This window comes from Gorilla gorilla, chromosome 12, assembly GCF_029281585.2.
Source record: "Gorilla gorilla gorilla isolate KB3781 chromosome 12, NHGRI_mGorGor1-v2.1_pri, whole genome shotgun sequence".
Classification (NCBI taxonomy): Eukaryota; Metazoa; Chordata; class Mammalia; order Primates; family Hominidae; genus Gorilla; species Gorilla gorilla.
This window is the reverse complement of record NC_073236.2, coordinates 139660325-139687797: the sequence shown is the minus strand read 5'-3', so window position 1 is coordinate 139687797 and position 27473 is coordinate 139660325. Positions and strand designations below refer to the sequence as shown.

At 39.7% G+C, this 27473-nt stretch overlaps 1 protein-coding gene across 42 annotated transcripts in view; it reads right to left on the bottom strand.

Moving 5' to 3' along the window:
* Window positions 1-447: 447 nt before the first annotated feature.
* Window positions 448-27473, bottom strand: part of SH3YL1 (SH3 and SYLF domain containing 1) — a 46144-nt gene continuing 19118 nt past the window's right edge. For 13 of the 42 annotated variants that reach the window (XM_063696117.1, XM_055378672.2, XM_063696111.1 and 10 more), the window contains 5 exons: window positions 16369-16481; window positions 15312-15440; window positions 13233-13401; window positions 12176-12254; window positions 448-1305 (listed from right to left, as the gene is read on the bottom strand). In XM_063696117.1, coding sequence (XP_063552187.1) covers window positions 1115-1305; window positions 12176-12254; window positions 13233-13401; window positions 15312-15440; window positions 16369-16481 — 681 coding nt within the window. In that variant the 3' untranslated portion in view covers window positions 448-1114. Of the gene's footprint in view, window positions 1306-1731; window positions 1980-7343; window positions 7401-12175; window positions 12255-13232; window positions 13402-15311; window positions 15441-16368; window positions 16482-27473 lie in introns of those variants that run through there. The other 29 variants (XM_055378658.2, XM_063696098.1, XM_055378665.2 and 26 more) reach the window with 4 other exon arrangements.

The window sequence follows — 27473 nt, the reverse complement described above, 5'->3', positions numbered from 1 at the left end:
GAGTCTACGCGGGAGCTGGGGCTGAGCGGGCAGCTCGCTTCAGGGTGGGCATGAGGGAGCGCAAATATTGGGTCAGCGAGTGTCTGAAAGGCAACAGAATCTCTGGTGGAATTGATAGCGGGCATGAGCTAGAAGAACGAAAGTTGGCTCTGAAGTCACCCTGAGGACCAAGGAAATCCAAGGATGGAATTTCCATTTACTGAAGAGGAACACTGTGGGAGGGGCAGGCTAAGTGAGGAGAAAGAAGAGCTTGGATTTGAGCCCATGAAGGCTGAGGTGTTGTTCCTTGTCCAAACGGAGCTGTCAAGTGCATAGCTGGAGAGGGGAGTCTAGAGTTCAGGAAGGAGCTCAGGCAGCCCAGAACAGAGGTGGATTTCACCCTGCATATGAGACATAGGACTTTTGCCTACCTTACAAAAAAAAAATAAGAAAAACAAAATTGAAATATTAACTTAGTAAACATTTAAAAATTTTATTTAGAGACAAGTCTACCATGTCACCGTAAGTTTATGCTACTGCTAGAAATGAACAAATGTAGCCCCATAAGGAAGAAAAGTTGAGAGATCCCACATGTTTCAAGACATGGTAGTCAGACTTCTTCGTAATCATATTTCTATGATAAATGCATAGTATAACTTTTGAAGGTATAAAGACAATTTCTAAGGATTTATATTCTAGTTAATACCTACAACTCTAAACATTACTTAATACCTCATTTAAGCTGATTTCTTTTTCTCTAGTCACTTTGCAAATGGAAATGTAAGAATTGAAATTCATGGCTCTACCCTCAAGATTCTCAAATTAAAACACAGCTACCATATACATGGCCAGATCAAATGCTTAGCGATGTTTGAAGTGTTCACAAAAGAACTATGAGCATATAAATTGTATGATATTCTATGACACAGCAAGTGTGATAAAGTTAGTACAAAGTATTTAAAGATATGTCAGTCAGCTCTTTTTATATAGAAAAACAAAATCTTTTACATACTGAATGGAAATTTTGTAGAACAGAAGTTTTTTAAAATTTATATTAAACATTGCTTAACTAGTAAATCCTGTCAGTGTAGAAATAATTTTTTTGTAATTCTCAAAGAAGAAAATAGTATACGCTTTAATTCATGGTTACGTAGTTGGCTGGAAAAATGCCAGTTTGACCTCGAAGTTTTCCTTCCCACCAATCAAAATGTGAATCTGTTTTTGATATAACTGTGATTCTGTCTCCAGCTTGAAAATTCAAATCCCCAGGCTGCTGTCCTTCAAATGAATACAGCGCTGTCACTTCTATGGGTTGATTCAAATTGCCTGAAACAAGAAAAAAGTATTCACATGTTTATGTTCTTTAAGGCAGAAATTGGGGGTATCTGCTGGTAAGATAAAAATTAACCACCTAGGGCTTGGCATGCTGATGTCTTGGAGGCTGGCAGAAACCACAACAGTCTGTGTAATTTTCATCACATTATTAAACTTATTTTTCTCTGCACATTATATACCTAAGGATTTAGCACATGCTTCTGGTTATAATTGTCTAAATTTTGAATAATCTATGAGATAATACAACTTACATTTTTTCTATTTTAATATAGTCATTGCTGTGGTCTGAATGTCTGTGTCCCCCTGAGATTCAAGTGTTGAAATCCTCAACCCCAAGGTGATGGTGTTAGAAGTGGGGTCTCTGGGGGCTGATTAGGTCATTACGTTTCCCCCTCATGAATGGGATCAGTGTCTTACAGACAGAGCCTGAGGGGAGCTTCTTGCACCTCCCTCCTTGTGAGGACAAAGCCAGATGGCACCATCTCTGAAGCAGAAACCGAGACCTTGCCAGACACTGAGTCTCCTGGAACCTTGATCTTGGAATCCAGCCTCCAGAAGCGTGAGAAATAAAATTCCATTGTCTTTGAGCTGCCCAGACTATGGTGTTTTGTTACAGCAGCTGGAAGGGGCCAAGATAGTTGTGACAGTTTCATGGATGGCAGATGCTGGAGAAAGGCAGATATGTGAGCTTATATCAAACCCTAGGAGATTCAACTTTAAAACCTGGCTCTTTACTCACTGGGCTTGAAGATTGCAGCCCAGTTATATTTTGCTGTTTCCTTAGCAAACATTTCTTCTCCCTGGGCTTTGTGGCTGTTTACATTTCTGTGCTTAATTGATCCATCCTCTCAATATCAGAGATAAGTTGGAATTAGCACAGGTAGGAGCATTTCTACATGTTTCACAAGTACTTCAATGCAATGTGTATATCCATGTATTGCAGAAGGAAGAAAATACTTTGAGAACTGAGCAGTTAACATGAATAAAGGACATTAAATATTATAAACCACATAACATCATAAAAATATAATTAAACAGTTTTTGAGCACTCAGCTACATGGAGTCTGCTGCTTCTATGCTTCATATAATTCTGTGCATAAATTAGGCAACTAGATGTACAGACATACAGAAAACATCAATAACCAGACTCTAGAGCCAGGTCCTATTTGAACCCATAATACAATAATAATAATAATAATAATAATAATAATAATAATAATAATAAAGTGAATTTGGTCCACCCATAAGAAATAAAAATAGTCAACACTTTAAACTCCTCTGACTAAAACACTGAATTTGTAGCTCACACAAGATGGTGCTACAGTCCTTTCTTTAAAGTATGTGCCATTTAGTTGAGTTCTAAAGAAATAATCCTAATAATAATTACACTAGAGATAATACTGGTATAACTACTTTTTTCTATAATAAAAAGAATTTCTGTATATTTTATTTTGTCCTATATTTACTTTTAGTTAACAATTTTAAGGAATAAGGTGAAAAGAATGTCACCAAAATAAAATTTTGACATAGTCTAGAAACAACAGATGTGAAGTTAAACGTTCTAAGTACGCGATTAAATTCTACACGTTAATGAGCAGTCGCTGCCATGCACTGTGAAAGGAGCTGTGCTCTGCCCTGGGTGGGGTACCTGGCAGGCGCTCACGCCATGCCTCCCTGTCATCAGATCAGGATGCAGGCTAATGCCAAAGAAAAATCCACCCTGGAAATCTCTTATTCATGATTATATTTAGGATATCCACATATAAAGTTGAATCTTAATTAACCAGAACAAATCAGTGAAGACCCTCCAGGAACTCTGTTCTCCTCCCTCTTGTCTCCCAGACACGTTAGATAATAGGAAGAAGTGAATTAAAAGAGTGCTTGTGAACATCAGGGAATGTTCTGGGAGCCACAGCCATCTTAGCTACCATGCATTTATACACTTGCAGTCTCATTTATAAAATCAAAAATACATAATAAGGATGACAACAATGATAACAACAGCAATCGATGTGCATCTGGGAAGAGCAGCCACCGCGAACTGCTCAGGCACGTGGCAGGCACACACATGTGCTCCTCTTACACCGCCCACTGCAATGAGCCAGCTACTCCTATCCCACGTCACAGAATTTGAAACTGAGCTTCAGAGATAACAAGTAATTTGTCCAAGGTCAGGATCCAATGAAGCTTGTCTCCAGGTCATCCAAGACCCTCAACAACCTCATAAACATGAAATTGTGCTCGACAGACCAAACTGACATTTATCGGAGCATTTTATGAGGCAAATGTTCAAGGGGGATTAATGTGGGGACCTGCCTCACTGAGTTTCCAGACTGTACAAATAACAGCATCTGATGCTATGGTTCTGGGTAATCCCTGATAACTGAATTGGTTCTAAGCAGTTTCAGGAATATATTTTATGAGGAATAATTAGAGAAATAAATATATTATGAACTAAGAAAGAGAAAGGAGAGATCACACACCTGGTTTGGTCCCTGCCCTCACAATCAGGTGTTGGTCTAATTTTCTCTGAATTGCAGATTCCAAATGAAATGAGGATAAAGCAGAGTGAGAGAGGAGGGTAGAGGAGCAACGTGGGTGGTTTTCAGGTGCAGCTGAAGGGAAGGCCACCACTGAAGGTCTGAGGGGGCCGGGATCTCACATTTCTCCTTTACTGAGGCTAAGATGTGTGTTGACTGTTCCTGGTGCCGAATTCCTCACCCAATTCCTCACCCAATTGATCAAAAATGCCTCTGCCTCCCGGGGAGGAGAGTCAGGAGTTGAGCTGTTGTTAGAGAAACTCCATCCACATGAAAATCACATGAGTGAGGCCAGCAGATCCAGGAGCCTATCTGCTTTCTCAGATAACAATCCACAAGCCAGTTAGTGCTGTGCCGTGTTAGTTTTTTTCTTTGAAAAACTCCAAATGACTTAAAGTTCCTCTTTAATGTAAATATTAGAGATAACTTTCACAAGGAGAAGTTTAATGCCCACAAAGAATTCACCAATAAAAGGTGAGCCAAGTAATGATTCCTTCCATGAAGAAAAACCTTCCTGGTTACCGGGAAGCAAACCCCACTGAGTTACTAAAAAGCTAGGCATTCACAGATGGCTTTCCTTCTGCACAACATACGCCTTTCAGCTTTATACTCATGTACTTAAAAAATCGGAAGGATCTTTGAGGGAATTGGCCATTTCCTTTATAATATTCAAGTTTAGTTCAAGTAGGGGTTATTTTTCCCAAACAGGAAGCAGAATTAGATCACAGTCAGCATTGGTGACTGGCAGCTGCCCTGAGGCCCATGATTAGAAAGGCTGGTCTGTGGATGTCCCTGTTTCACTTCCAGTCCACTTTCTCATGGAGCCTGCAAGAGGCAGCCCCCGTGCAGCCAGCAGCCCTGGCCTGACCTGTTTCAGGAAAAAAATCACAGCCTTGGGAAGGTCACAACTAGGAGAACACAGCCTTTGCTAAGCACCCTATAAGGCACAAGATAGCCCCTACAACAAAGTGTTATCCAGCCTAAATTGTGCGTAGTGCCCAGGTTGAGAAACCCCATCCCAGACAACTATGGGATGGGTAAGAGGACGGGGAAGAATGCTGACACTGGAGGGTCCAAGCTTTTGATTATGAAACCATTCCTTCCAGAGTCCCTAGAGGGAAGATCAGAAAATTGGACTGTGCATTTGCAAGCCTTGTCTCTCTGAGAGGCCCAAGAACTATGCAGCTGGACCTTCCAAAGGGCAAAGCCAAAAGATGGTGGGAGGAAAGTACAGGTGATGTAGCTGATCATCACACCCGACAGCCCCACCGTGGGGCTGAGACAGATTCAGGAGCTCGCACGTGGAGGACTCAGTGTCCTGCTTCATCAGGTTTTCAATTTAAGGCTCGGGCCCTGGGGCCATGTAACTGTGACTTTTCTCTGCAGTGATGGTAAGCAAACATGAGGAAATCCTTGGTAAGAGGTTAATGCCTTCACAGCTGCGTTTAAAAAAATACAGTAACGTAAAGTGAGTTTTATTTAAAAAGTGGACTGTAAATCTTCCCTTTTAATTTTTTCTTCAAGAACCTCTTTGGAGAATGGGCTAAAGGAATATTAACTCAGTTGTAACTGAGTTACCATTTACCTTGTCCTGTCCTCAAATACAAACACAGAAGCAACGGAGAAACCAACCATGGCAAGTGATGTTCCCTTTGGGTCCCACAGCTGGTAAGTGAAAGTACGGGGGTTCGAATTGGAATCTCTGTCTCCACAGTCCACTTAGAGTTTAATTTCTTATCAGGAAACGTTTTTCCTTGGTGCTGTTTATAGGAAGTTTCTAATAGAGAAAGAAACTCTAGTTCCCAATGTCACATTACCAAGGCATTCTTTGGGGGATCTGTGGCCTCAGCTCTTTTTCAGCCAGCTTCCCTCAGCTCTGTCTCTCTGTAGGGATCCCCTCCCTTCCCAAGCAAGTGCAGCCAGTCAGCTGACCTTGTCAAGTTTAGGAGCACTTTAACAACCAGATACCTAAGTCTAAGTCTAATCTTGAGTCTTTAAAAGTAAGAGGCTGTGTAAGATAAAAATCTAGGTGTTTACGCTGTCTTGGTGTCAACATTTATACCTTAACCACTTTTACTTCTAAAGGACGTGTATCCAAAGGCCAAACTTTTCATGTCTCTTTAAATCAGCCTGTAATGTGGGTGTGAACTTGATGTCTCTTTAACATGGCCTGTAACATGGGTGTGAACCACAAAGGGTGAAACACATTTTTAAAACCTCTCAGAGCTTTCTCTGCATACCTAAGACCATGGCACAGCATCTTCTGTAGGTGAGCCCCCGACCATCGCACCTGCTCTCCATACAGGACTCTAGGAGCAGACGCTCAACCCCCTCAGAGGAGAAACATCTGGGAAAAACACCGGAGTGGGCTCCCAGGAGGGGAGGCCAGGGTGAAAAGAAAGGTCACCAACCCTAAATCCATCAGGAACATGCTGACCTCTCTTCAGGGGATGCTGCTTAAGAGACCTTTTCGACATATTTTTATCTGCATGATATAAATTTTTAAAATATGCTTGAGTACCTAATTTTTGGTATTTTATTTACATGAAATGCTTAATTCTCCGACAGTTATATATCCAGCAGCATATAGCTTTGTGACTCCAATGACGAAAGTATTCAATGTGAAAAAATAAACAGGCTATTTTATGATTGTTTAACTTTGCCCTCAATTTGTGTCCCACTCACATTTGCAAATAATTGCTCAATTCTTTCCAGGGAAACCTCTGAAGAATATTTAAGTAAGACAGGTTGAAGGACCATTTTTACTATGGTAAATCTTAACAAGTTTTATAAAGTAGTTTCCAATAATAACAAAACATTTGAATGTGAAAAATAAAATTCTTAGAAATATAAAATTTATGGTGCTAAAACACAGAGAAAATGGAATAAGGATGAAATTGTAATTCAGAATTAGCAAACTTTCTCATTTTATCTCCATTGTAAATTCAAAAGCTTCCAGACAGCAAATGCGGAGGAGATCACATGCTCCTCAGATGATGCCATGGCTCCCGGGGCTCAGCAGCCCTGTCCCCAGCACACACTCCCTACACAGATAACACTGACAGTTAGCTCCTATCCGGGGCTCAGCAGCCCTGTCCCCAGCACACACTCCCTACACAGATAACACTGACAGTTAGCTCCTATCCGGGGCTCAGCAGCCCTGTCCCCAGCACACACTCCCTACACAGACAACACTGACAGTTAGCTCCTATCCGGGGCTTAGCAGTGCTGTCCCCAGCACACACTCCCTACACAGACAACACTGACTGTCAGCTTCCTATCACCCTCATTACCTTAAAGGTAAGTAAGATAACAAAAGCATAGCATTTTCTAAATGAAGTACTTCTCAAAAGAATGTGAATATTCTATAAATTAAAGAAAAGGGCTGAACACTTCCCAGAGATTTTCATAACCTGTCAGGTTAGTTAGGAAGTTTGTGATCACAAAATGAATATGAATCATTTATAACATATATATTTATTGATTTACCAACTCTCTCATGATAGCTGGAAAGTCCAGGATAGAGCTTATATTCATTTCTGTTACCTGCCAAAAAAGAGGAGAGTGGTGATTTTGAAAACTGATTAGTATATATTATACAAAATACATAAAATTGCCAGATCCTGCCCTTGCTGAGCAAATATTTTAAATCACTAAGTTGATAGGATCATCATCATTTGATTGCACTTTAAATCAGAAGGTATACCTGAATAAAGCCAGAAGATACATGAAGTATAAGGTAGATGATAAATACCTGATATCTGTATGACACAGAAGTACACACACTATTCTCATTATAAATTCAGATGACAATTCTATTAGGTTCTTCTTCAATTGCGTTGAAGGCAAAGAAACAGAAATCACTGATTCATGGAAGGATTTACACTGCATAAGAGCCATTCACTAACTGCATCTACATTTCACACTGGATTCCTGTTCTGACGCTCTGGGGTGATGTAGTATAGAAAGAGGCAGAACGGTCTGGGGGTTTGCTTTTCTTCTTCAACTGCAGAAAAACTGATTCTAACAGTATAGAAGATGAAGAGCACACCTTGCACATCATGTTCAGCTTTAAAAAGAACTTATCCAGGAGCTGGAGATCTGGAGATGGTGTCTCTTAAGTGACCTGTGCCCACACCCCCTTTTGCAGTCTCTGCGTACTCCTAAAGATAGGCATACACCAGTTTGAAGGCCACTGGCCTAAGAAATTTATGAAAGTAAGAATTTAGAAATAAACATTGGTGGGATGGGGAAAAGGATACAAATATCCCATGAGAATCTATTTTTAAAAACTGACTAGAAATATTTTTGAGCAAGTGACCAGATATAAGACAAACAAAATATATGCAAATTAAGATTTCCTTAACTGTGAAAATTGGTACTTAAGTAGAAATAGAAAAGTGCATTCCATTCGCCTTAGCAGATCAAAATCTCAAAGTACTTGGGAACAAATTTAACACAAAAGGCACAGAAATTACGAAATCTTATTGAAAGACATAAAATCTCAACAAATGGAAAGCATGAAATGGTAAAATTATTATATCTCAAAGTAATAAATGTATACATGTAATGTTACTGTAATTAGCATTGAAAAATTATAGAATGGATACAAGTACATAATACTGTTTCAACTAGAATTGTATATTGGGGAGGAGGGGAAAATTAGGAAAATGATCTCAAATTATGTGAAGACTAAGTATCCAGTAAATGCAAAGATAAAAAATCACAAGAAAATCTAGGAGACTATGAACACACTCTTGTGTAGGAGGTGGGAAGACCTTAATCATGACCAAAGTGTCCAAATCTATAAAAACTAAATGATAGACATATTTTTAGATAAAATTTAAAACTTTCATGGAGTAAAATTATGAAAAACAAGAAAAGAAAAATGATAAGTGTAGAAATATGCTGCAATCCAAATGACCAACAAAACCTATAATATAGATAACATTTCCATAAATTGAGAAAGCAACAAATATCCCAATAGGAAAAATAGACCGATGAAATGAAGAGACTTTTCAGATAAGATTAAATCCAAAGCACCAGCAATTTATATGAAGAGATGTTTACATTCACTAATAGGAATAAATACAATCCAATTAACAAGGAGATGTGACAAGCCTTGACTGGCAAAATCTTCTAGATGCTTCCACACTAATACTGGTGAGGAAGGTATATGCTGAAGAATGTCATAATGGATGTAATAGTTGAAAATGCACTCGGTGGGGAATGTAGATGGTGGAGAATGTATATAGTGAGGAATGCATACAGTGGGGAAGATACATGGTTGAGAATGAAAATGGACAGTGGGGAATGTGTATAGTGGGAATGTCTGGTGGGAAGCCTATATAATGAAGACTTGGGAATGTTATCGGGGAGTGTATATATGGTGGGGAGTGTATATATGGTGGGGAGTGTATATATGGTGGGGAGTGTACATATGGTGGGGAGTGTACATATGGTGGGGAGAATACATATACTGGGGAGTATATATGGTTAGGATTGCACATGGTCGGTAGTATACACGGTACAGAATATGGTGGGCAGCATAAATGGTGGATAATTCATATGGTGGAGAATGCATATGGTGGATAGTAACCATGGTGAAAAATGCACATGGTGGGTGGTACACATGTTGGGGAATGCATATGGTGGGTAGCATACATGATGGAGAATGCATATGGTGTCTAGTGGGAAATGTGCATGGTAGGAAATGCCTATGGTGGGAAGCAACTATAGTGGGGACTATTATGGTGGGAAGGTTATGGGGAGTGTATATATGGTGGGGAGTATATATGGTTAGGATTGTACATGGTGGATGGTATACATGGTGGGGAATGCATGTGCTGGTGAATGTTGTGGTGGGGAAATGGTTGATGAGACTCTAAGTAGTAAAAACTTTTGAAAAGTAATCTGCTAAATCTGTTAAAACTTTAAAAATATATTATTTGACCTATTATGTCCACTCCTGGTAACTATCTCAAAAAAAATAAAAGTGCCAGTATATATAAATATTAATTTAGAAGTATATCAATTGTGACATTGTTTGGCATGGAAAAAAATCTGAAATAAAGTTAATATACATCAATAGGAGAGTGAATGAGTAAACTATATACATTTGTGCCATGGAATACTGAATAATTATTTTAAAAAAAAGCAAACAGAACTATACCAGTTGACTTAGGGATTTCTACGCGGAGTTGTTGAGCAAAACAAACCAACAAATAACAAATAAATAAATAAATATAAAGAAGAGATAGTAAAGCACGTATAAGATGATAGCATTTTTATGAGACAAAAATATTCTGGCCATGTTTATGTATATGTTTGTACATGCCATGTGTAGGACTACACAAGAATGGAGAAAACAACGTGAAAGTTCATAATTTATGTTGTGAACGTGGGTTTCCTGAAATCAGGATAGAGGAAGGTATCTTGAAAGTTAAAACATAGGTGAAATGGGAAAAAGGAAGCAACACAACAAAGGAAAAGAAAAAAAATACTGCCTTCACAGACCATCCATATGAGCATATGTGCATTTATATAAAATTATGTGTGTGTGTGTGTGTGTGTGTATGTAAGGATATGTAAATAAACTGAAAATACTTAGTTTTTAAATAAAGAACTTAAGAAAAGGTCAGATTTAACATAAAATGTTAAAAGTAGTCACTAGTTTTAAATTTTTAGTTTACTGAATTAAAAACTGATATTCAAAACTTGAGAGATACAGCACATGAGAAATGATGGTATCGCATGGAAAAACTGTAGTGGCCTAGCCACAAAGGATGAAGCTGAAAAGGTGGAGGGAGGAGGAGTGTTCACGAGTGTGTCGAGTGAGGCTGAGGCTGCAGAAATGTGGCCAGGCTAACCTGTCCACCGGCAGGGACACAGCTGTGGCTGTGCAAAATGGGGAGGGCACTGCCCATCTCCCCAAGAAAGGGTTCGGGGAACACACGTGGTCACTGTGGGAAACAGATCCGGAAGCTGGCACAGTCAAAGGGCCTGTTTTTAGAAAGCTCACACAAGGGAGTTATATGGCAGAAACAACCTTCAGAGCTTTTCAATTATTAACGGAAAGGAATTTTTTGAGGTAAGGTCCACAGTCATTTTTAAATCCGCACTGATAGGGACCTGATACTAAGAGGACTAGAATTTTTATAAATGAGAGGATTTTATACATGCATATGCAGGTATCCATTCTCAGTGAGGACATTTTATATATTTTAAAACATACATATGGGTCAAATTTTATATAATCCCTCAGATCTAAAATAAAAATAAATTCAGTGCTCATATCTCATTAGTCACTGCAAATATGAGTTTCAGTAAATCAATCATCTGAACATGAATCAGCAGTGGACCACGGCTTATCCCAAAAGAACTGGAGACAGACGCAGGGGCAGGAGGCAGGTGGGTAATGAGGAATAGGCCTGGTTCCTGAGCATCTTCCTGGGAGGGTTACATTTAGACCAGACAAAGGCACAGCCAAGAATCATACGAGGGACTTGGGCTCAAAACTGGGGAAAACGATTACAGAAAATTAAGGAGGAGGCCGAGGATGCGCTTCCCGCCTTCTGCAGAGCTTTACTATTTACCCCCCGCAAAACTTATCATATGCCTTCTCCCACTAATAGCAGTTATGTTTCTACATGTAATCTCTCTCCTCTTGTTTTGAAAGTCCTCTAAAGGCAAGATCTACGTTAAAGTCACCTTTGTGCACCCAAAGCCACAGCACAATGACTCTTGTATAACAGTCAATCATCACATGAAAGTCCCTACTTCAACGTATTCCTATTTACTGGTAACCTCCATATACGAAAAACAGAAACACAAGTGATTCACAAAAATGAATGATAGAAAGAAAGATAAAGACCAAAACCTGGTGCTTTATAAATGTCTTCTAGTTTTAAAACCACCTTATGAGATCCTGAGCTCCAAAGAACATATGTCAAAACTGATATTCAGAATTATAAATATGAGTATGATAAGAAAAAAACAGGCTTATTTTGTTCTCATTTCAAATCAGAAGGATAACGGTTTTTGGAAGAAATGGCACAGAAAATAAATGAGAAAACCTTTAAAGATAAATATCTTTGTAGATTTAAGAAAGTGTCTTATGAATAGAAACAGAAGTTTTCATAAATTATAGCAATGACAATTTGTCTCGTATTTAGAAGAGGCTGAGCACTTATTTTACTCTCTTAAATATGTTAGTTCTTCTATTTAACTCTAAAGTTTAACAATGTATCTTGATTTCTTAATGATAACATTTAATAATTACTTAATTACAACTGTATTTGAATTGCAACAAAAATATTTACTTTGAGAGCCAGAGTTCAGCTGGACTGGTGCAGATGACTGCTGTGGTCTTGACGATGGCTTTGGAGGTAATTCTTTAGCCTGGGAGAAACAAAAAGATAAATACACATAATTTTAAAATCTTGTTTTTACTTAGGCACATATAACTCTTTTCTAATGAGGTTATGTAGCAAACTTTTATCATGTGTGCTTATTAATGAGGCACTCTCAAAGCTCACATGCACCCCTCTGGACTCTATGCAATTGAACTGGATGACAAGACTCAGATGTGGACAGGGTGTGCTCTTCTCATGCCTGGAAGCTAACCTCCCCCAGGCACCTCTGACCACCTGTGCAAGGTCTTAGGGAGCTGCAGGGATGGTGGTGTAGTAATTGGTTTAGCAAGCGACTGGCAGAGGCAGTGACAGACAAACTCTAGGCTTCAGTTTTTATTCCATGAAACAGGCATCATACCAACTCTGAAAGGTGCTGTGGAACCTCAAGAACAATGCACACAAATCCCTCGGTGCCCCAAGGCCTGACATACAAAGGCGTCAGTATCTGCAACTATTATTCGTATATTATTATTGAGATAAGGTCTTGCTCTGTTGCCTAGGCTGAGTGCAATGGCATGATCTTGGCTCAGTGCAACCTCATGGGCTCAAGCGATCCTCCTGTTTCAGCCTCCTGAGTAGCTGAGATTATGGGCACACGCCACCATGCCCAGCTAATGTTTCTATTTTTATGGTAGAGAGGGGGTTTTGCCATGTTGGCCAGGCTGGTCTGAAACTCCTGATCTCAAGTGCTCCACCTGCCTCGGCCTCCCACATATTATTTGTATTATTGATACAACAAAGTTCCATCCTTGGAGAAATGCAATCACAGAAGACAAATTATGTTTTTCCCTGAAATTTGTACAGAGGAAATGTCAAGGTAGCATGACCTTTTCACAAGAACGTGAAGTCAGTGAAACTACGAAGGAGGCTTAGTAGGTTCTTAGGAACCTGATATCAGGGACAGAATGTTCTACAGAAAGAGATTTTCTGAGAATACTGAGTGAAACATAAAACCAAACAGTACAGAAGACTTCCTCTGCTCCCTTGCTGCTTTTCTTGCATTGATTCGTTGTCCTTCATTTTCATACTTTTCAGTAAAGGAATCAAGAATTTCATAAAGATCTTCGGCTTGAGCAGGCCGCGGTGTATCTCCAAATAAAATGTCATAAGCTCGGATATCTTGACAATAAAATCTAATGGGAAATATAAAATTAAAAACATTTTAATATACACAAATCTTTTCTAGAGTTAAACATAGCATGTGCGCACACACGGTGTGTATATATAATCATTCATACATAGCACTTCATATACACTACTTTTTAAACACTAACTTTAAGCAATATCCCATGTTCAAGTCTTAAATGTACCCCAAAGTTCACCTCTACAGGCAACTACCATAAATATCCTTATATGTATTCTTTCTTTATTAATATAAAAAGCACATCCACATTATCATAGAAATACTTATACTTGCCCATATATACATACACATATTCATATATAAACACATATAAATATACACACAAGCACATACATTTTTATAGGTTTTTACTTTTTAAATTTCTTAAAAAAATGGTGCCTATAACTGTGGCTTTGTAATTTCCTTAAAATATTTATTTTTATCAAGATTAAATAAACATTTGCCTTACATGCTTGGAGGTCCTGCCATTCATTAAGCAACATATTTGTTTTAGTTTATCCAGGGTTTAGTTGGACTTTAGTGGGAAGGCCTGCCAACGGGCTCGAACCAGAAGTTTCTAAAAGCATTCTTTTGTTAACTGTTCTCAAATTAATAAAGCCAGGAGTTAACACATCACTTTTGATTTTATAAGATGAATAGTTCTGGAAACCTTATTTTTCCCCATCCCTCCTATTTTCTACCTCTTGTGGTTTATATTTAGCTTTATTAAATAGTGCTGTTCAGTTCCTGAATGACTCGGTGGGGTAAACACTGGATGCTTTGTCTCGGATAGTGGCGGGTCTGTCTGCCACACGTGGCGAATTTGAACGGCCAATGCCAGCGGTGCCAGCCAATCAGGCTGGCAATGATGGAACTTTTGCAGGTTCTGGAAGAAGTCCTGCTGTCAGTCTTAGCTCTTTATCTCTTTCTGGGCCTTTACACATATTTTAGTGGCAATTTGTAAGAGCCACTTAATTTGCATCTTTGGGAAAAATTAGCCAGATGCCAATTTAAAGTAGGAGTTTCCTTTTACCTTTTAGGATACTTCCAGATTCTTTTTTTTTTTTTTAAATCAAACTGTATTTTAAATTGCTCTCTATTTGACAGGAGAAAAGACAAAGGTGGAGTGTAGAACAGGAAACCTCACAACAAGGAATACTGACTGACCCATGAGTTGTAACTGGTGTGCCTTCCACAAACATCTGAAAATCACTGAAATCGGTGCATCCAACTAAGAGTGTTACTAACTTATGCTTACCTTTCTTTTTTTTTTTTAATATACTTTAAGTTCTGGGGTACATGTGCACAATGTGCAGGTTTGTTGCATAGGTATACATATGCCATGTTGGTGTGCTGCACCCATCAACTCGTCATCTACATTAGGTATTTCTCCTAATATTATCCTTCCCCCAGCCCCCAACCCCCTGACAGGCCCCAGTGTGTGATGTTCCCCTCCCTGTGTCCAAGTGTTCTCATTGTTCAATTCCCACCTGTGAATGAGAACATGTGGTGTTTGGTTTTCTGTCGTTGTGATAGTTTGCTGAGAATGATGGTTTCCAGCTATCTTAAAATGCGAAGTGGAAAAAAACAGCATTTACAATTGAATATATACGGTGATTATCATCATATATGGCAAAACAAAAAAAATTATGCTTAGGAAAATGTTGGAAGGCAGTAAAGCAAAATGTGAATTGTGTTAGTCTTTTAAAGGGATCGAATTTTTTTATTTCTTTTTCGTGTGTCTTCTGCATTTTCTACGAGCATATATTATTTGTATATTTAATTTTTAAATGTAAGATACACACTTAAAACCACATGTTGTAAAAAGAATATATAAATGTACTCTGCAAATTATATCAACTTTTGAAGTACTATTTTCTCATCACACTTTCAATTAAAATCACTTTAACTTGAACTGACTTTCTATTAGTTTCTTTCCTTTCAATCAAACAGCTCCCTTCTAAAGACACGCCTGCAAAGAGTCCCCTCGACTTGCAGTACGTGAAGACGGCAGCGGAGCTTCTCAGGGCCACGTTTCCTTCCAAGTTCCTGCAAAGCACAAGATTTTGCATCACAAAGCTGTGGGCAGCTTTAAGCCAGAGGATCACTATTTAAATAGCACTCCTTCTAGCTCAAATGAATTATTTTGTTCTGTACCTTCTTCAGCTGTTTCTATGTTTTACTTACTGTAGGCCTAAATTAGATGTTTTAATGTGGCCTAGAGGAAAAACAGGCCGGGGGAAGAACATACATGAAATTATTACAGAAGGCTCTGGTAATATAGAACTGTGTTGAAAAAGAATACAGTGCAGCATGTGTAAATATATTTTAAAAATTTGTAAATCTGACATTTTCCAACTGGATCTTCCTCTCTTAAAACTGGGAAATACATCTCAAGAGTGCTAAAGAATTTGGATTATTTTTGCATTGAGTATTTTCATGGAACCAAGAAACATTTTTAGATGATTTTACTGTGTAACTTCTATAAATAGTGTGGGTATAAAATATCTCTACATTGCACAATTAATCCAAGACTAGCATTTCATTAATAGAGAAGAAAAATACACTTTAAGTACTGTAAACACGGCTCAAAAAAAACACATCCATATCCAATTTTTATGATTTACTTTGAAAAAAGCTCTTTCTTTCCTAATCGAAGCTGAACTTTATCATAAAATCTGACTTGTGTTTGGCTCTCTCAAAGCTTAAGGTGGATTTTATGTTCAAGTCTGACAGATACAATGGCCTATGCTTCCAAAACATTTCATTATTTCTTGTGTGTTCTGGTTTCAGATTTTCTAGCTTATCTCACTGGCTGTTTTGTGAATTTCCTATTTGTGATGACCTCGAATCTTTCGGGCATGTATAAATCTGGGGATGTACAATCTGTTCATTTTAATTCAAGTTTCCTATTAATGCAAAATAAAATATGCAGTTGTTAAACCTTTACTGTCTAACATCTATTTAAAGAACTCACCTTCCCAAGGGCCCAACCGCCACAGTCAAGTTCCCTCCGAGGGTTAGATTTCCGCCTTTTGCAAAAGCTTCTACAGCACGGTCATAATTCAGAATTATCACCAAGTCTGATACCTAAAGTGTAGAAACCCATGGATTTAAAAATCGTTAAGACTAAATATCATTTAAAATTCATCTTGACTAACACTCAACTACACCATAGGCACTGTAGCAAAACATCAATAGAGACAGGAAAGAATGTGAGACAAGAGCCATATTTTTATTTTGAGCTGATGAATTATGAAGCCAATATTGTCACAGGTAATTACAACAAACCTCAGCGAGCATTTACTGTGAACCATGTGTATACTATGAGGTTTACCTGCATCATGTCCTTCAATCTTCCACACAACCTGGTCATGTAGGTGGTGATCCTAAGGTTTAGTGGGGTTAGGTAAACCGTCAGTGCTAACAAGTCAAACAAAGGTTGTTGGAAGGGATCCAACATGCTCTCTGATCTCATCAGACTAAACACTTCGTAAAAGCCAAGCCCAAAGAGCACAGCACCAGGGACGATGGGCTGAAGGTCCTGAGAGCCTTTCTACACTCTCCTCCTGGCCAGGGGTGTGCTCCTTACCAGGAAGCTGTGAACCTGGGCCACTTCACTGTAGGTCACAGAAGCTCAACACACCAGAAAGCAAAGCAGTTTCCATTAGGAATGCCTATTTCCATGACTTAATTTTTCTTTTTTTTCCTTGAGAAAGAGTTTCACTCTTGTTGCCTAGGCTAGAGTGCAGTGGCGTGATCTGAGCTCACTGCAACCTCCGCCTCCCGGGTTCAAGTGATTCTCCTGTCTCAGCCTCCTGAGTAGCTGGGATTAGAGGCGCGCATCACCATGTCCGGCTAATTTTTTGTATTTTTAGTAGAGATGGCGTTTCGCCATGTTGGCCAGGCTAGTTTTGAACTCCTGACCTCAGGTGATCCACCCACCTCGGCCTCCCAAAGTGCTGGATTACAAGCGTGAGCCACTAAGCCCAGCTGACTTAATTCTTCTCTAAATAAAAGAAGAAACTACTATGAGATTCAACTGAACGCTCAAGGCAAGTCAACACAGTGAAAGCATTTGGTGCTCAAATTCATCACTGCAATGTGGAAGTCCAAAGTTAGAACTGAAAAATAACATGACCCATCAAATGAGAGGCAGCATGGGTCAGGGGAGGCAGCAGCATGGGCCAGGGGAGGCAGCAGCATGGGCCAGGGGAGGCAGCATGGGCCAGGGGAGGCAGCAGCATGGGCCAGGGGAGGCAGCAGCATGGGCCAGGGGAGGCAGCAGCATGGGCCAGGGGAGGCAGCAGCATGGGCCAGGGGAGGCAGCATGGGCCAGGGGAGGCAGCATGGGCCAGGGGAGGCAGCAGCATGGGCCAGGGGAGGCAGCAGCATGGGCCAGGGGAGGCAGCAGCATGGCCCAGGGGAGGCAGCAGCATGGGCCAGGGGAGGCAGCAGCATGGGCCAGGGGAGGCAGCAGCATGGGCCAGGGGAGGCAGCAGCATGGGTCAGGGGAGGCAGCATGGGTCAGGGGAGGCAGCAGCATGGGTCAGGGGAGGCAGCATGGGTCAGGGGAGGCAGCAGCATGGGCCAGGGGAGGCAGCAGCATGGGCCAGGGGAGGCAGCAGCAGGGGCCAGGGGAGGCAGCATGGGCCAGGGCACCCCTGGGTGTGAAGAACCAATGTCCATCCCAGCTCCGCTTCTCGAGAGCTGTGGACTTTGGGGTCTTTTAAGCAGTCTTTGTGTCTCTGACTGTTCTGTGTTTAAAATTTGCTTACTAGGACCTTCACCTCATGGAACTACTGTGAGAATCAGATATAGGCGTCAAGTGTACCTGGGAAGTTGAAACAGTGCTGGCATGGGGCTAAGAATTTGGGCTCAAAATTAAAAATAGTTAGGTGGGAACTCCACTACTCCCTTTTGCATGCTGTGCGACCTTGGGCAAATCACTGAGCTGCTGAAAGCTGCAATTTCCTTCTCTGGAAAATGGGTGTAATAATAGTGGCACACATTCAAGGCTGTTTACGGATGAATTGAAATCAGTTCAATAAAACATGCAAAGGTCAAGCAGACTCGTGTTTAAAATATGCCTTCATTATACAGTTATTCACATTTTTTAATCAAATCAATGCTCTCAAGTCAACATTTTCATATGAGTGACAGAAAAATCCTGTTATAACCAAATGAGATTATACTTGAAAGGCCCTAAGAGAGTTCCTGATACAAGTATGTTCTTAATAATGTTCAATTTGAATCATTTTATGAAATAAAATACACTTCAGATCTGTAGGGCAAACTAAATCTACCAGATAGCTGACCCACACAAGATGCTTCAGCTTGACGCTTGCCAACTGTTCATTTTATTTTACATATAGACAGTTTCTGAGGATTATGGTGCTGAATGGCAGATAATTATTTAGCTTTTCTTATGCAAAGTTAAGCATTTTCACCAGTAATTGTATAACCTGTATCTTGTATGTATTTTTAGATAACAAATTTGCCTTGCATAATGCTTGCCACATACACACTCGGAAAATACAAAGTTCTACCCATGACCTTGTAGCTACACTGGTTCTTATGTTCCGCTTCTGCTTGGTACATCGTGGTACAGTTAAGTAAGGCCAAGCTATGAGAGGCAGCTGAAGGAAAAAAAAAATCTTTTGATTTTTTTTGGTCTGATCTCTCTTTAGTTCTTTTGAAATAAGAATAAGAGAATATTGTGTTTTTTGGTGACACTACCAATTAGCCCGAGAACCAGGTCAAAAGCTCTGCAGACAGCTTGGCGAGCATGTGAGCAGCAATGGCCCTCAGTTTATTTCCACAGCTTAGAAGAAGGAGCAAGAGAGATTTCCTGCAGGAATCTGGAGGAGCCGAACAACACATTGGGACAGCACTCTCAGAAAACCCTGTAAGCATTTGATAAGACTTCTTTAGAAGTCTGCATTAAAACTCAACTATATAACAGTCTGATCGAAGAAATAAGACTTGTGTTTTATTTATAAGATCAGTAGGGTGAGTATGGTTCACAGTAATCTATTGACTATTTCAAAATAGCTAGAAGAGAACTTGAATGCTTCCAGCCTAAAGAAATGACAAATATTTAAGGTGACAGATATCCCAATCAGACTGATTTGATCTTTACAAATTGTATGCATGTATTAAATTATTACAAGTACCAGGAAAATATGTAGTCCACTATAAATCAAAAAATAAAATTAAAAAATAAAACTTAATAACTCAGATGCAAGTGTTTCAATTAAATAAATTCTTAAACATTAGAATGTGAAAAACCACAGCTGCCATGCAGGGGAAGCTGCGGGAGAGAAATGTCCCTCTTCTCTGCGACTGAATTTCCTGAAAGCAGCTGCTGAGAGGGTACCACCCCATCTCCCTCTTGTGTAGTCAGCCTGCTTCACACCCACACAGCTGAGTCCCGGGCTGTTGTCCTGTCAGAGCATCACCCCCTTCTGGATGACTGACTGCTGTCAGCCTTCAAGCCCCACATCTGGACAACCCGCTAAGAAAGCTGGGCTTCCTCCTCCACCCTGCCGTTCTCTCACGCCACTCTTGGGCTGGCCTTGGAGCCTGCCCCAATCTCCCTAAAAGCCTCACTACATGGGGAATAAACCTTTTCCTCCCTCCTTGTGTGTGTGTGTGTGTGTGTGTGTGTGTGTGTGGCATGGCCAGTCTCAATATGTAAACCAAGCTTAAGTGGAGGGTCCTTCCAGCAACAACACCCCCTCCATTCCTCAGACCAACAGATCTTTTCCTTACATCCCATTCTTAGGGGGCTTAGAAACTGGACTCTGATCTCTAACAATAATTTATCCTCAACTTAAACCCAAATACCTTCCTCTTCAGTAAAGTGAAAGGGCCCATGTAAATTCTCCCTGGAAAAAGCAGTCATTTTTGTTTTTTCAAATTCCAATCTTAAGTAAAAGCCAGACTGCTCTGGCTTGATGACCCAGTGTGAGCTCTAGCTCTGGAAACACAGCAAAGGACTGTACATGTCCAAAGCCAAGCCAGCAGCAGGACCTTCTGAGCTTTGGGCTTTGCTACAACTGTCATCCAAAAAGAAACCGTTAGTGGTATTTAAAGCAAATGTAGCATTATCTTTCCTCAGACCACTGACTTTCACAACTTCACTTCTCACAATCTCAATTCTCTTTACTAATCTCTCTCTCTTTACCACAAAAACTTCCCCCTCCCCCAAATTAATCCCTAATCCAGATACAGGTATTCAGTCACTAATTTAGACAATTATTCAGTACCTCTGATGTTCCAAGAACCAGGGAACTCTCCACCCTGTAGAATCTAGAAGTCTAAAGGTTGAGATTGTCAAACATAAATTAACCCCACGCCGGCCTTCTGGCTAAGCTTAGGGTCACTTACACTTATGCCCCTGGAAGAATGAGTCTGACATTCACTCTCCAGTGAAACCATGGCACGATGCAGTAAGCTATCCAGGAGCAGCCTCAGACAGCAGTGGCTGTTAAGCAGCATCCTTTGTACAACTAGACCTTGTTAGTTAAGAGAACTGACCTTAAGAACAGGCCATTAATGAACACACAATTAAGACTGCAATCTTTTTCCACCAGGATTCTCTAGGAGAATTAAGCACGAATGTCCTAAGGCATCCATTGCAACTAATAGGTTAGCATCTCCCCAGATATTCTAGAATAATAGTACAAATAATTAAGAAGGTGGTACTCCAGTCCCTTTCTGTGTTTGGAAGGTCAGATGAAGAACCTGGAGCAAATGTAACATTTTTGCAGCACTGGATACACCACGTGGAAGGTACGGGAGATGTCCGGAGAAAAACTGAGACTGACCCAGGCAAAAAACAATGCGCCACAACTTTAGCCCAGAACAGGCAAGCTTTGCTGCCAGTCACAAATATCAGAAGGGAAAGGGGGTACTTAAGGACCATTTTATTCAACTTAAAAATTTTTTATTTTACAGATTTGATTCAGGAAGATTAAGTACTTTGTTCAATGTTCTATAACTAACAAAAGAAGAGCTAAAACTTAACAATTACAGTTGAATCTCCATCCCACTGTAGAATGTATCTACAAATCAGAATGCCACTGCAGTGGTGGCATAAAGAGGCCACAGACCCTCTCCACAGCAAAATAACCGTAACTGGTAAAAATTATTTTAAAAATTAACACTTCTGGAAATTGTCCTAAGGGCATATGGCAAGTGAAGAAAATGAAGACACATTGATTCAATGAACACTATTAAATATTGGTAAGGAAGAGAGAGTTGGTGACATTTGAGCTATAACCTGTGCCCCGCTGCAGGTCAGCCTGATGGAAGCTCCTCTTGGGGAAGGGGGTTTGCAAGAACACAGACTTCCTTCCCCCAGCCCCTGGTCAGGGCTGCAGTATCTCCACAGGAGAGGCTTCTGCCAGCATTTCTCTTCCCACAGCTCCTTGTACAGAAGCTCCATTCCAGGCAAGAGCAGCTGAGAGGTCTGGAGCTTCCTTCCTCCACCCAGAACCCATGTGTAAGTAGAGGCTCCAGCCTAGCACAACAGTCCAGGAGCACCAGGACCCCACTCACTCTTGCCCCAGTTCACCTGTGGGGCAAAAGCTCCACCCTGACAGACGCAAGCCAAGCTACTACCCCGCCCAAGGCTGCAGGGATGTCACTCCAAGAGAAGGGAGCCACTGCCCCAGCCTCCAGCTCTGGAGCAACAGCACAGAGATCTTGGGCAGAGAGAGAGACAGGCTGCAAGAGCAGAGAGCTCCGAAGCGCTCCCCAAGGGAAGTGAAAGCTTTTGGAACACAGAGTGGGGAAGTTCAAAGGCGCTGTCAAAAATGATGCTTTTGGTGATAAACAGGTAAGATGAGGTATTTAGCTCCATGACAGCAACAAGCTAAACCATCAGTGGTCTAGAAAATTATCAGGGAGAACCAGGAACAGAGATAGCTAAGAAGAGCCCTCCTGAAATAGAAATGAGCCTCAAAGACTACCTGTGCACAGGAGCACAATTTTAACTGGATCAAACTGTGGAGCAATTTATGTCCCCAGGGCATTGTTGGAAACAATGGAGCAATCAGCAGGCAATTAGCAGAGGCTAACAACAGTGTGTAATACCAATGGAGACAAACAGCTTAACAGACAGGTCAGGGACAGGGACAGTCAGAACACCTGTCACCTCAGGAAAACTATATGCATGCCCATAGACAACATTGGAGGCTTCACAGTAGTGGGGCACAGAATTCATTCAAACAGTCCAGCCGTATCTCTAAACAAACAGCAAGCAAACAATAAGAGGCTCCTAGGGGGAGAGGTTGAGCACCCAGAGTTGATACAATATAATATCTAAAATTTCTGATTCTCAACCAAAAATAATAAGACAAAGAAGTGGGAGAGTGTGACCCATACATAGAAAAAAAATTAAAAAAGGAAGCAGACGAGAATGACTGCTGTTCAGATGGTCCAGCTATCAGATTTAGCAGACAAAGACTTTAAAACAGCTGTCATAAATATTTTCAAAGAATTAAAGAAAACTATGGTTAAGAAGTAGAAAAACATACAATGAGAATATCTTATTGAATAGAGAATATTGATAAAAACATAAAATTATATAAAAGAACCAAATGGAAATTCTGGAGGTAAAAAGTACATTAAGCAACATGAACAATTTACTAGAGAAGTTTAACGGTAGATCTGAGCACGCAAAATAAAGAACTGGTAAATCTGAATAATAGAAAGTCTTAAAAACTAAGAGAAAGAGAATGAAGAAAAATTGACAGAAACACAAGAAACCTGGGACACCATTAGGTGCACCAACATACGTGTGATGTAAGTACTAGAAGGCAAGGAAAAAGAGAAAGAAGCAGAAAATTTTCTCAAAGAAATAATGGCTGAAAATTCTCAATCTGATGAAAAACATGGATCTACACTCAAGAAGCTCAACAAATTCTGAGTAGAATAAATGTAAAATCATAACACTCCAGATAGATAATTGTAAAAAATCTTAAAATGCAAGAGAAAATCTGGAAAGGAGCAAGAGAAAAATGACTCATCACATAAAAGGAACCTCAATTAGAATAACAGATAGATTTCTCTTCAAAAACAGTAGACTTCAGAAAACAGTAGGATGACAAAATGCTGAAAGAAAGAACTGGTCAACTTAGAATCTTATAATCAGCAAAAGTATATTTCAAAAATGAAGGGGATATGAAGACATTCCCAGATTAAAATTTTTTTTTTAAGTTGAGAGAATTTGTTGCTAGTAGAACCATTTTACAAGAAATATTATAAATTCCAAACAAAGTCCTCCAGGCTGAAAGCAAGTGACTCTAGAGAGTAATTTAAATCCACACTTTAAAAAATCACCAGTAAAGATAATTATCTAACTATAAATAATAGTATAAATGCATAGTTCTTCTCTTTTCTCTTAATTGGTTTAAAAATAAATTTTTTCTATATTTTAAGTCTGTAACTATAGAAATATTATATACTAGACAATAACCGTACAAAAGAGTCAGGTGGGAGCAAAGTTGTCTTGGAGTAAGGAAATGACACCAGATGGTAACTTGAATGAGCAGAAACAATGGAATAGAACAAAAAATGGTAAATAAAAAAGGTTAATATAGCAAGTTCAATGAGTAAATACTTGCTCTCAATTATTCTCTGAGTTTCTCTAAAAGACATAAAATTATATAAATTATTAACTATAATCATGAATTGCTGTGTGTATCATATATAGATTTAATATGTATAACAGTAATAGCACAAAAAAGGAGAAAAAAGACTAGAACCATATGAGAGTAATGTTTTTGTATCTTATTAAATCAAGTTCCCATAAATTAGAAATAGTTAAGACATATTGTAAGCTCTGCAACAACCATTAAGAAAATGACTCAAAAATACAGTTAAAAAATCATAAAAGGAATCAAAATGCCATAGTACAAAATGTTCACTTAATTGAAAACAGTAAAGTGGAAACAGAGGGACAAAAAAGGCATGAGATATAGAAAAAAGTAAAATGGCTGATATAAATCCAATGATATCAATAATCTATTAAATGTGAATGAATTAAACAACCAAATAAAATGGCAGAGATTATTAGCATGGATAAAACAACAATAACAATAACAACAACAACAACAGCATCCAATTATATGCTCCATAGGAGACACGCTTTAGATTCAAAGTTACCATTAGATTGACAGTAAAAGGATGGAGAAAGATGTGTCATGCAGATGGCAACCTAAGAAAGCTGGAGTGGCACTCTTTATATCAAACAACAAAAAATGTAATTAGGATTAAACAGGGACATATTATAATGATAAAATGGTCAATCAACCAAAGAGATATAACAATTATAAACATAGTAATACACATATATTTATACAAGCACATAATATCGGAGACCCAAACACATGAATCAAAAACTGACAATCTAGAAGGAAGACATAGACAATTTAACAAAAATAGCTCGATGTGTCAATAACCCACTTTTAATAATGAAGAGAACAATTAGTCATAAGATTATCAAGGATATGGAACAACTAAACAACCATGTAAACCAACTAGACCCAATGGACTCCTGGAGAACACTTTACCCAATAACACAGAACACACATTCTTCTCCAGCACACATGGAACATTGCACAGGACAAAAGTCTATATTTGAGGCCATAAAAGAAGCCTTAACCCATTTAAAAGGACTGAAATTATACAAAATATTTTCTTTGACCCCAATGGAATGAAATTTGAAATCAAGGACAAGATAAATTTGGGAAATTTATAAACATGTGGACATTAAGCAACACACTCCTAAATAACAAATGGGTCAAAGAAGAAATCACATGAGAAATTAGATAATATTTTCAGATTAAGGAAAATGAAGACACAACATACCCACACTTATGGAAGGCAGCCAGGGCAATGCTCAGAAGGAATATGTAGCTGTAAATGTGTCTATTAAAAAAAAACAGACCTCGAGTCGGTAACCTGAACTACCTATCAACATGGACGAAGAAGAGTTTAACTAAACTTTAAGCAACAGCCTTGCTTGGACCTTTCCCCTTCTTTCCCTTAGTACCTTAAGTTTCTTCCCCCGAAGAACATTTGCTCAGTATATCACATGCACTTGAACTGGTATCAGGCTCCACTTCTAGTGAACTGTATCTGACAACCACACACTAGCTGTGTGATCTTAGGTAAGACACTAATGTCTCTGTATATTGAAAATAATGTTGTGTGTTTTGCCTACCTTGTATAGTGCCCTAAAAACAATGGCTTGTTATGCAGAAGAATGTTACAGTGAGGTGGGCTTTACTTTACCACCCAAGCACCTGTGAAACCAAGAACAAGTAACTTTCCTGAACCTTCCTTTTTTCCCTATTGAGGGATGTGCAGACAAGACAGACTACAGGGAACTCTGTCTTTCGAATAACATGCTGCCTGGATGTGGGAGCAGACGCTTCCCAATCTGCCCCTCTCTGGCTGCTTCCTACTGGAGAATTCTCCTGGCTTGGCTATTTTACAGATAAAATGAGAGCGATGACAACCACCTTCCATGGCTATGAAAATGATTCCATAATAGCATGTGTACAAGTTTTGTAAAAAAAAAAAAATGGCCTGGAGCGGTGGCTCACGCCTGTAATCCCAGCACTTTGGGAGGCCGAGGCAGGCGGATCACGAGGTCAGGAGATCGAGACTATCCTGGCTAACACAGTGAAACCCCATCTCTACTAAAAATACAAAAAATTAGCCGAGCATGGTGGCGGGCGCCTGTAGTCCCAGCTACTTAGGAGGCTGAGGCAGGAGAATCACTTGAACCCAGGAGGCGGAGGTTGCAGTGAGCCGAGATTGCTCCACTGCACTCCAGCCTGGGCGACAGAGCAAGACTCTGCCTCAAAAGAAAGAAAGAAAGAAAGAAAAGAAAAAGAAAGAAAGAAAGAAAAGAAAAGAAAAAGAAAGAAAGAAAGAAAGAAAGGCAGATAGTTAAATTATTCAACAAATATTGGATAGTACTAACCGATGACGTGTGTGCCATCTGTATGCTTGAAAGGAAAACCCTGTGTGGTTACAGGCCCTGTCATTGTCCCATTTTACAGAAAAGGAAGCATTCATGGGTGTCTCGTCAGTCTCTGTGGACGTAGGTGTGAAGTTTGAGAAAGTCTCAGCCTTCCCGGTACTCACAGTCCACTTGAGGGCTGGTCCTTACTATTTGTGGCTGCTAGGACATGGTAGGAGCAAGTTCCAAGAGAAGCCGGGTCCAAAGGGGATGCTCAGCTCAGCCGGTGACCTGAGTCAGAAGTGCCCTCAGAGGCTGGTCCCTTCAGGAAGGACGTGTCCACCCTCCAGCCCCACCGTGGTCTCAGTGGGCACCAGATCTGCTGTGATGAGAACAGCCTGAGGGAACCACTCTGGATACCCCATGCTCCCATTCTGACTCTCTCCCTCATTCAGACAGCAGGCGGGAGTGCTCTGTTAGGATGGAGGCTCAGACAGAATCTGAGAGTGCTTCATGGAGAGCAAACAGTGCTTTCTGTTAACATCGAAAAATAGCCGACTGCTGTGACATCACTGCACACTCACAATTACACGCAGAGACTTATCTGTGGGGCTCTGAGAAGCAAAGTCAGATCATAGTTAAGAAGTTTAAAACTCATGTCTCCAATCCCTAGGAGATGCTTCTTATCTCTGTTTGAAATTGACATTTAAAAGTTAATAGTTATGTTATTTAAATGAAATTCCATAGTTAATTTCCATACTGTCATGAAGACAGGCTTTGCAATAAAAAGTTTCTGTAAATGGCAAGCCTAAATAAGCTGCAAAGATGAAGAAGATATTAAAAATAAAATTATATTTTGTGTCATTTCAAGTGCTTTTACTGTATAAATCCATATTTAATCATCAATATAAGCCCAGAGACTCATATAAGGCTATCTTTAACTGTGTTTTGCAGATGTAGAAGCTGAGGTGTGGAGAAGAAAAGCTACTTCCTAACATCACAGACTGGAAGCACCCAGGTCAGAATTGGAGCCAGAATGGTCTGACCCAGTCTTCTCTCTTACAGCTCACCACTGTCTCGTATTGTCTTTTAAAAATAAT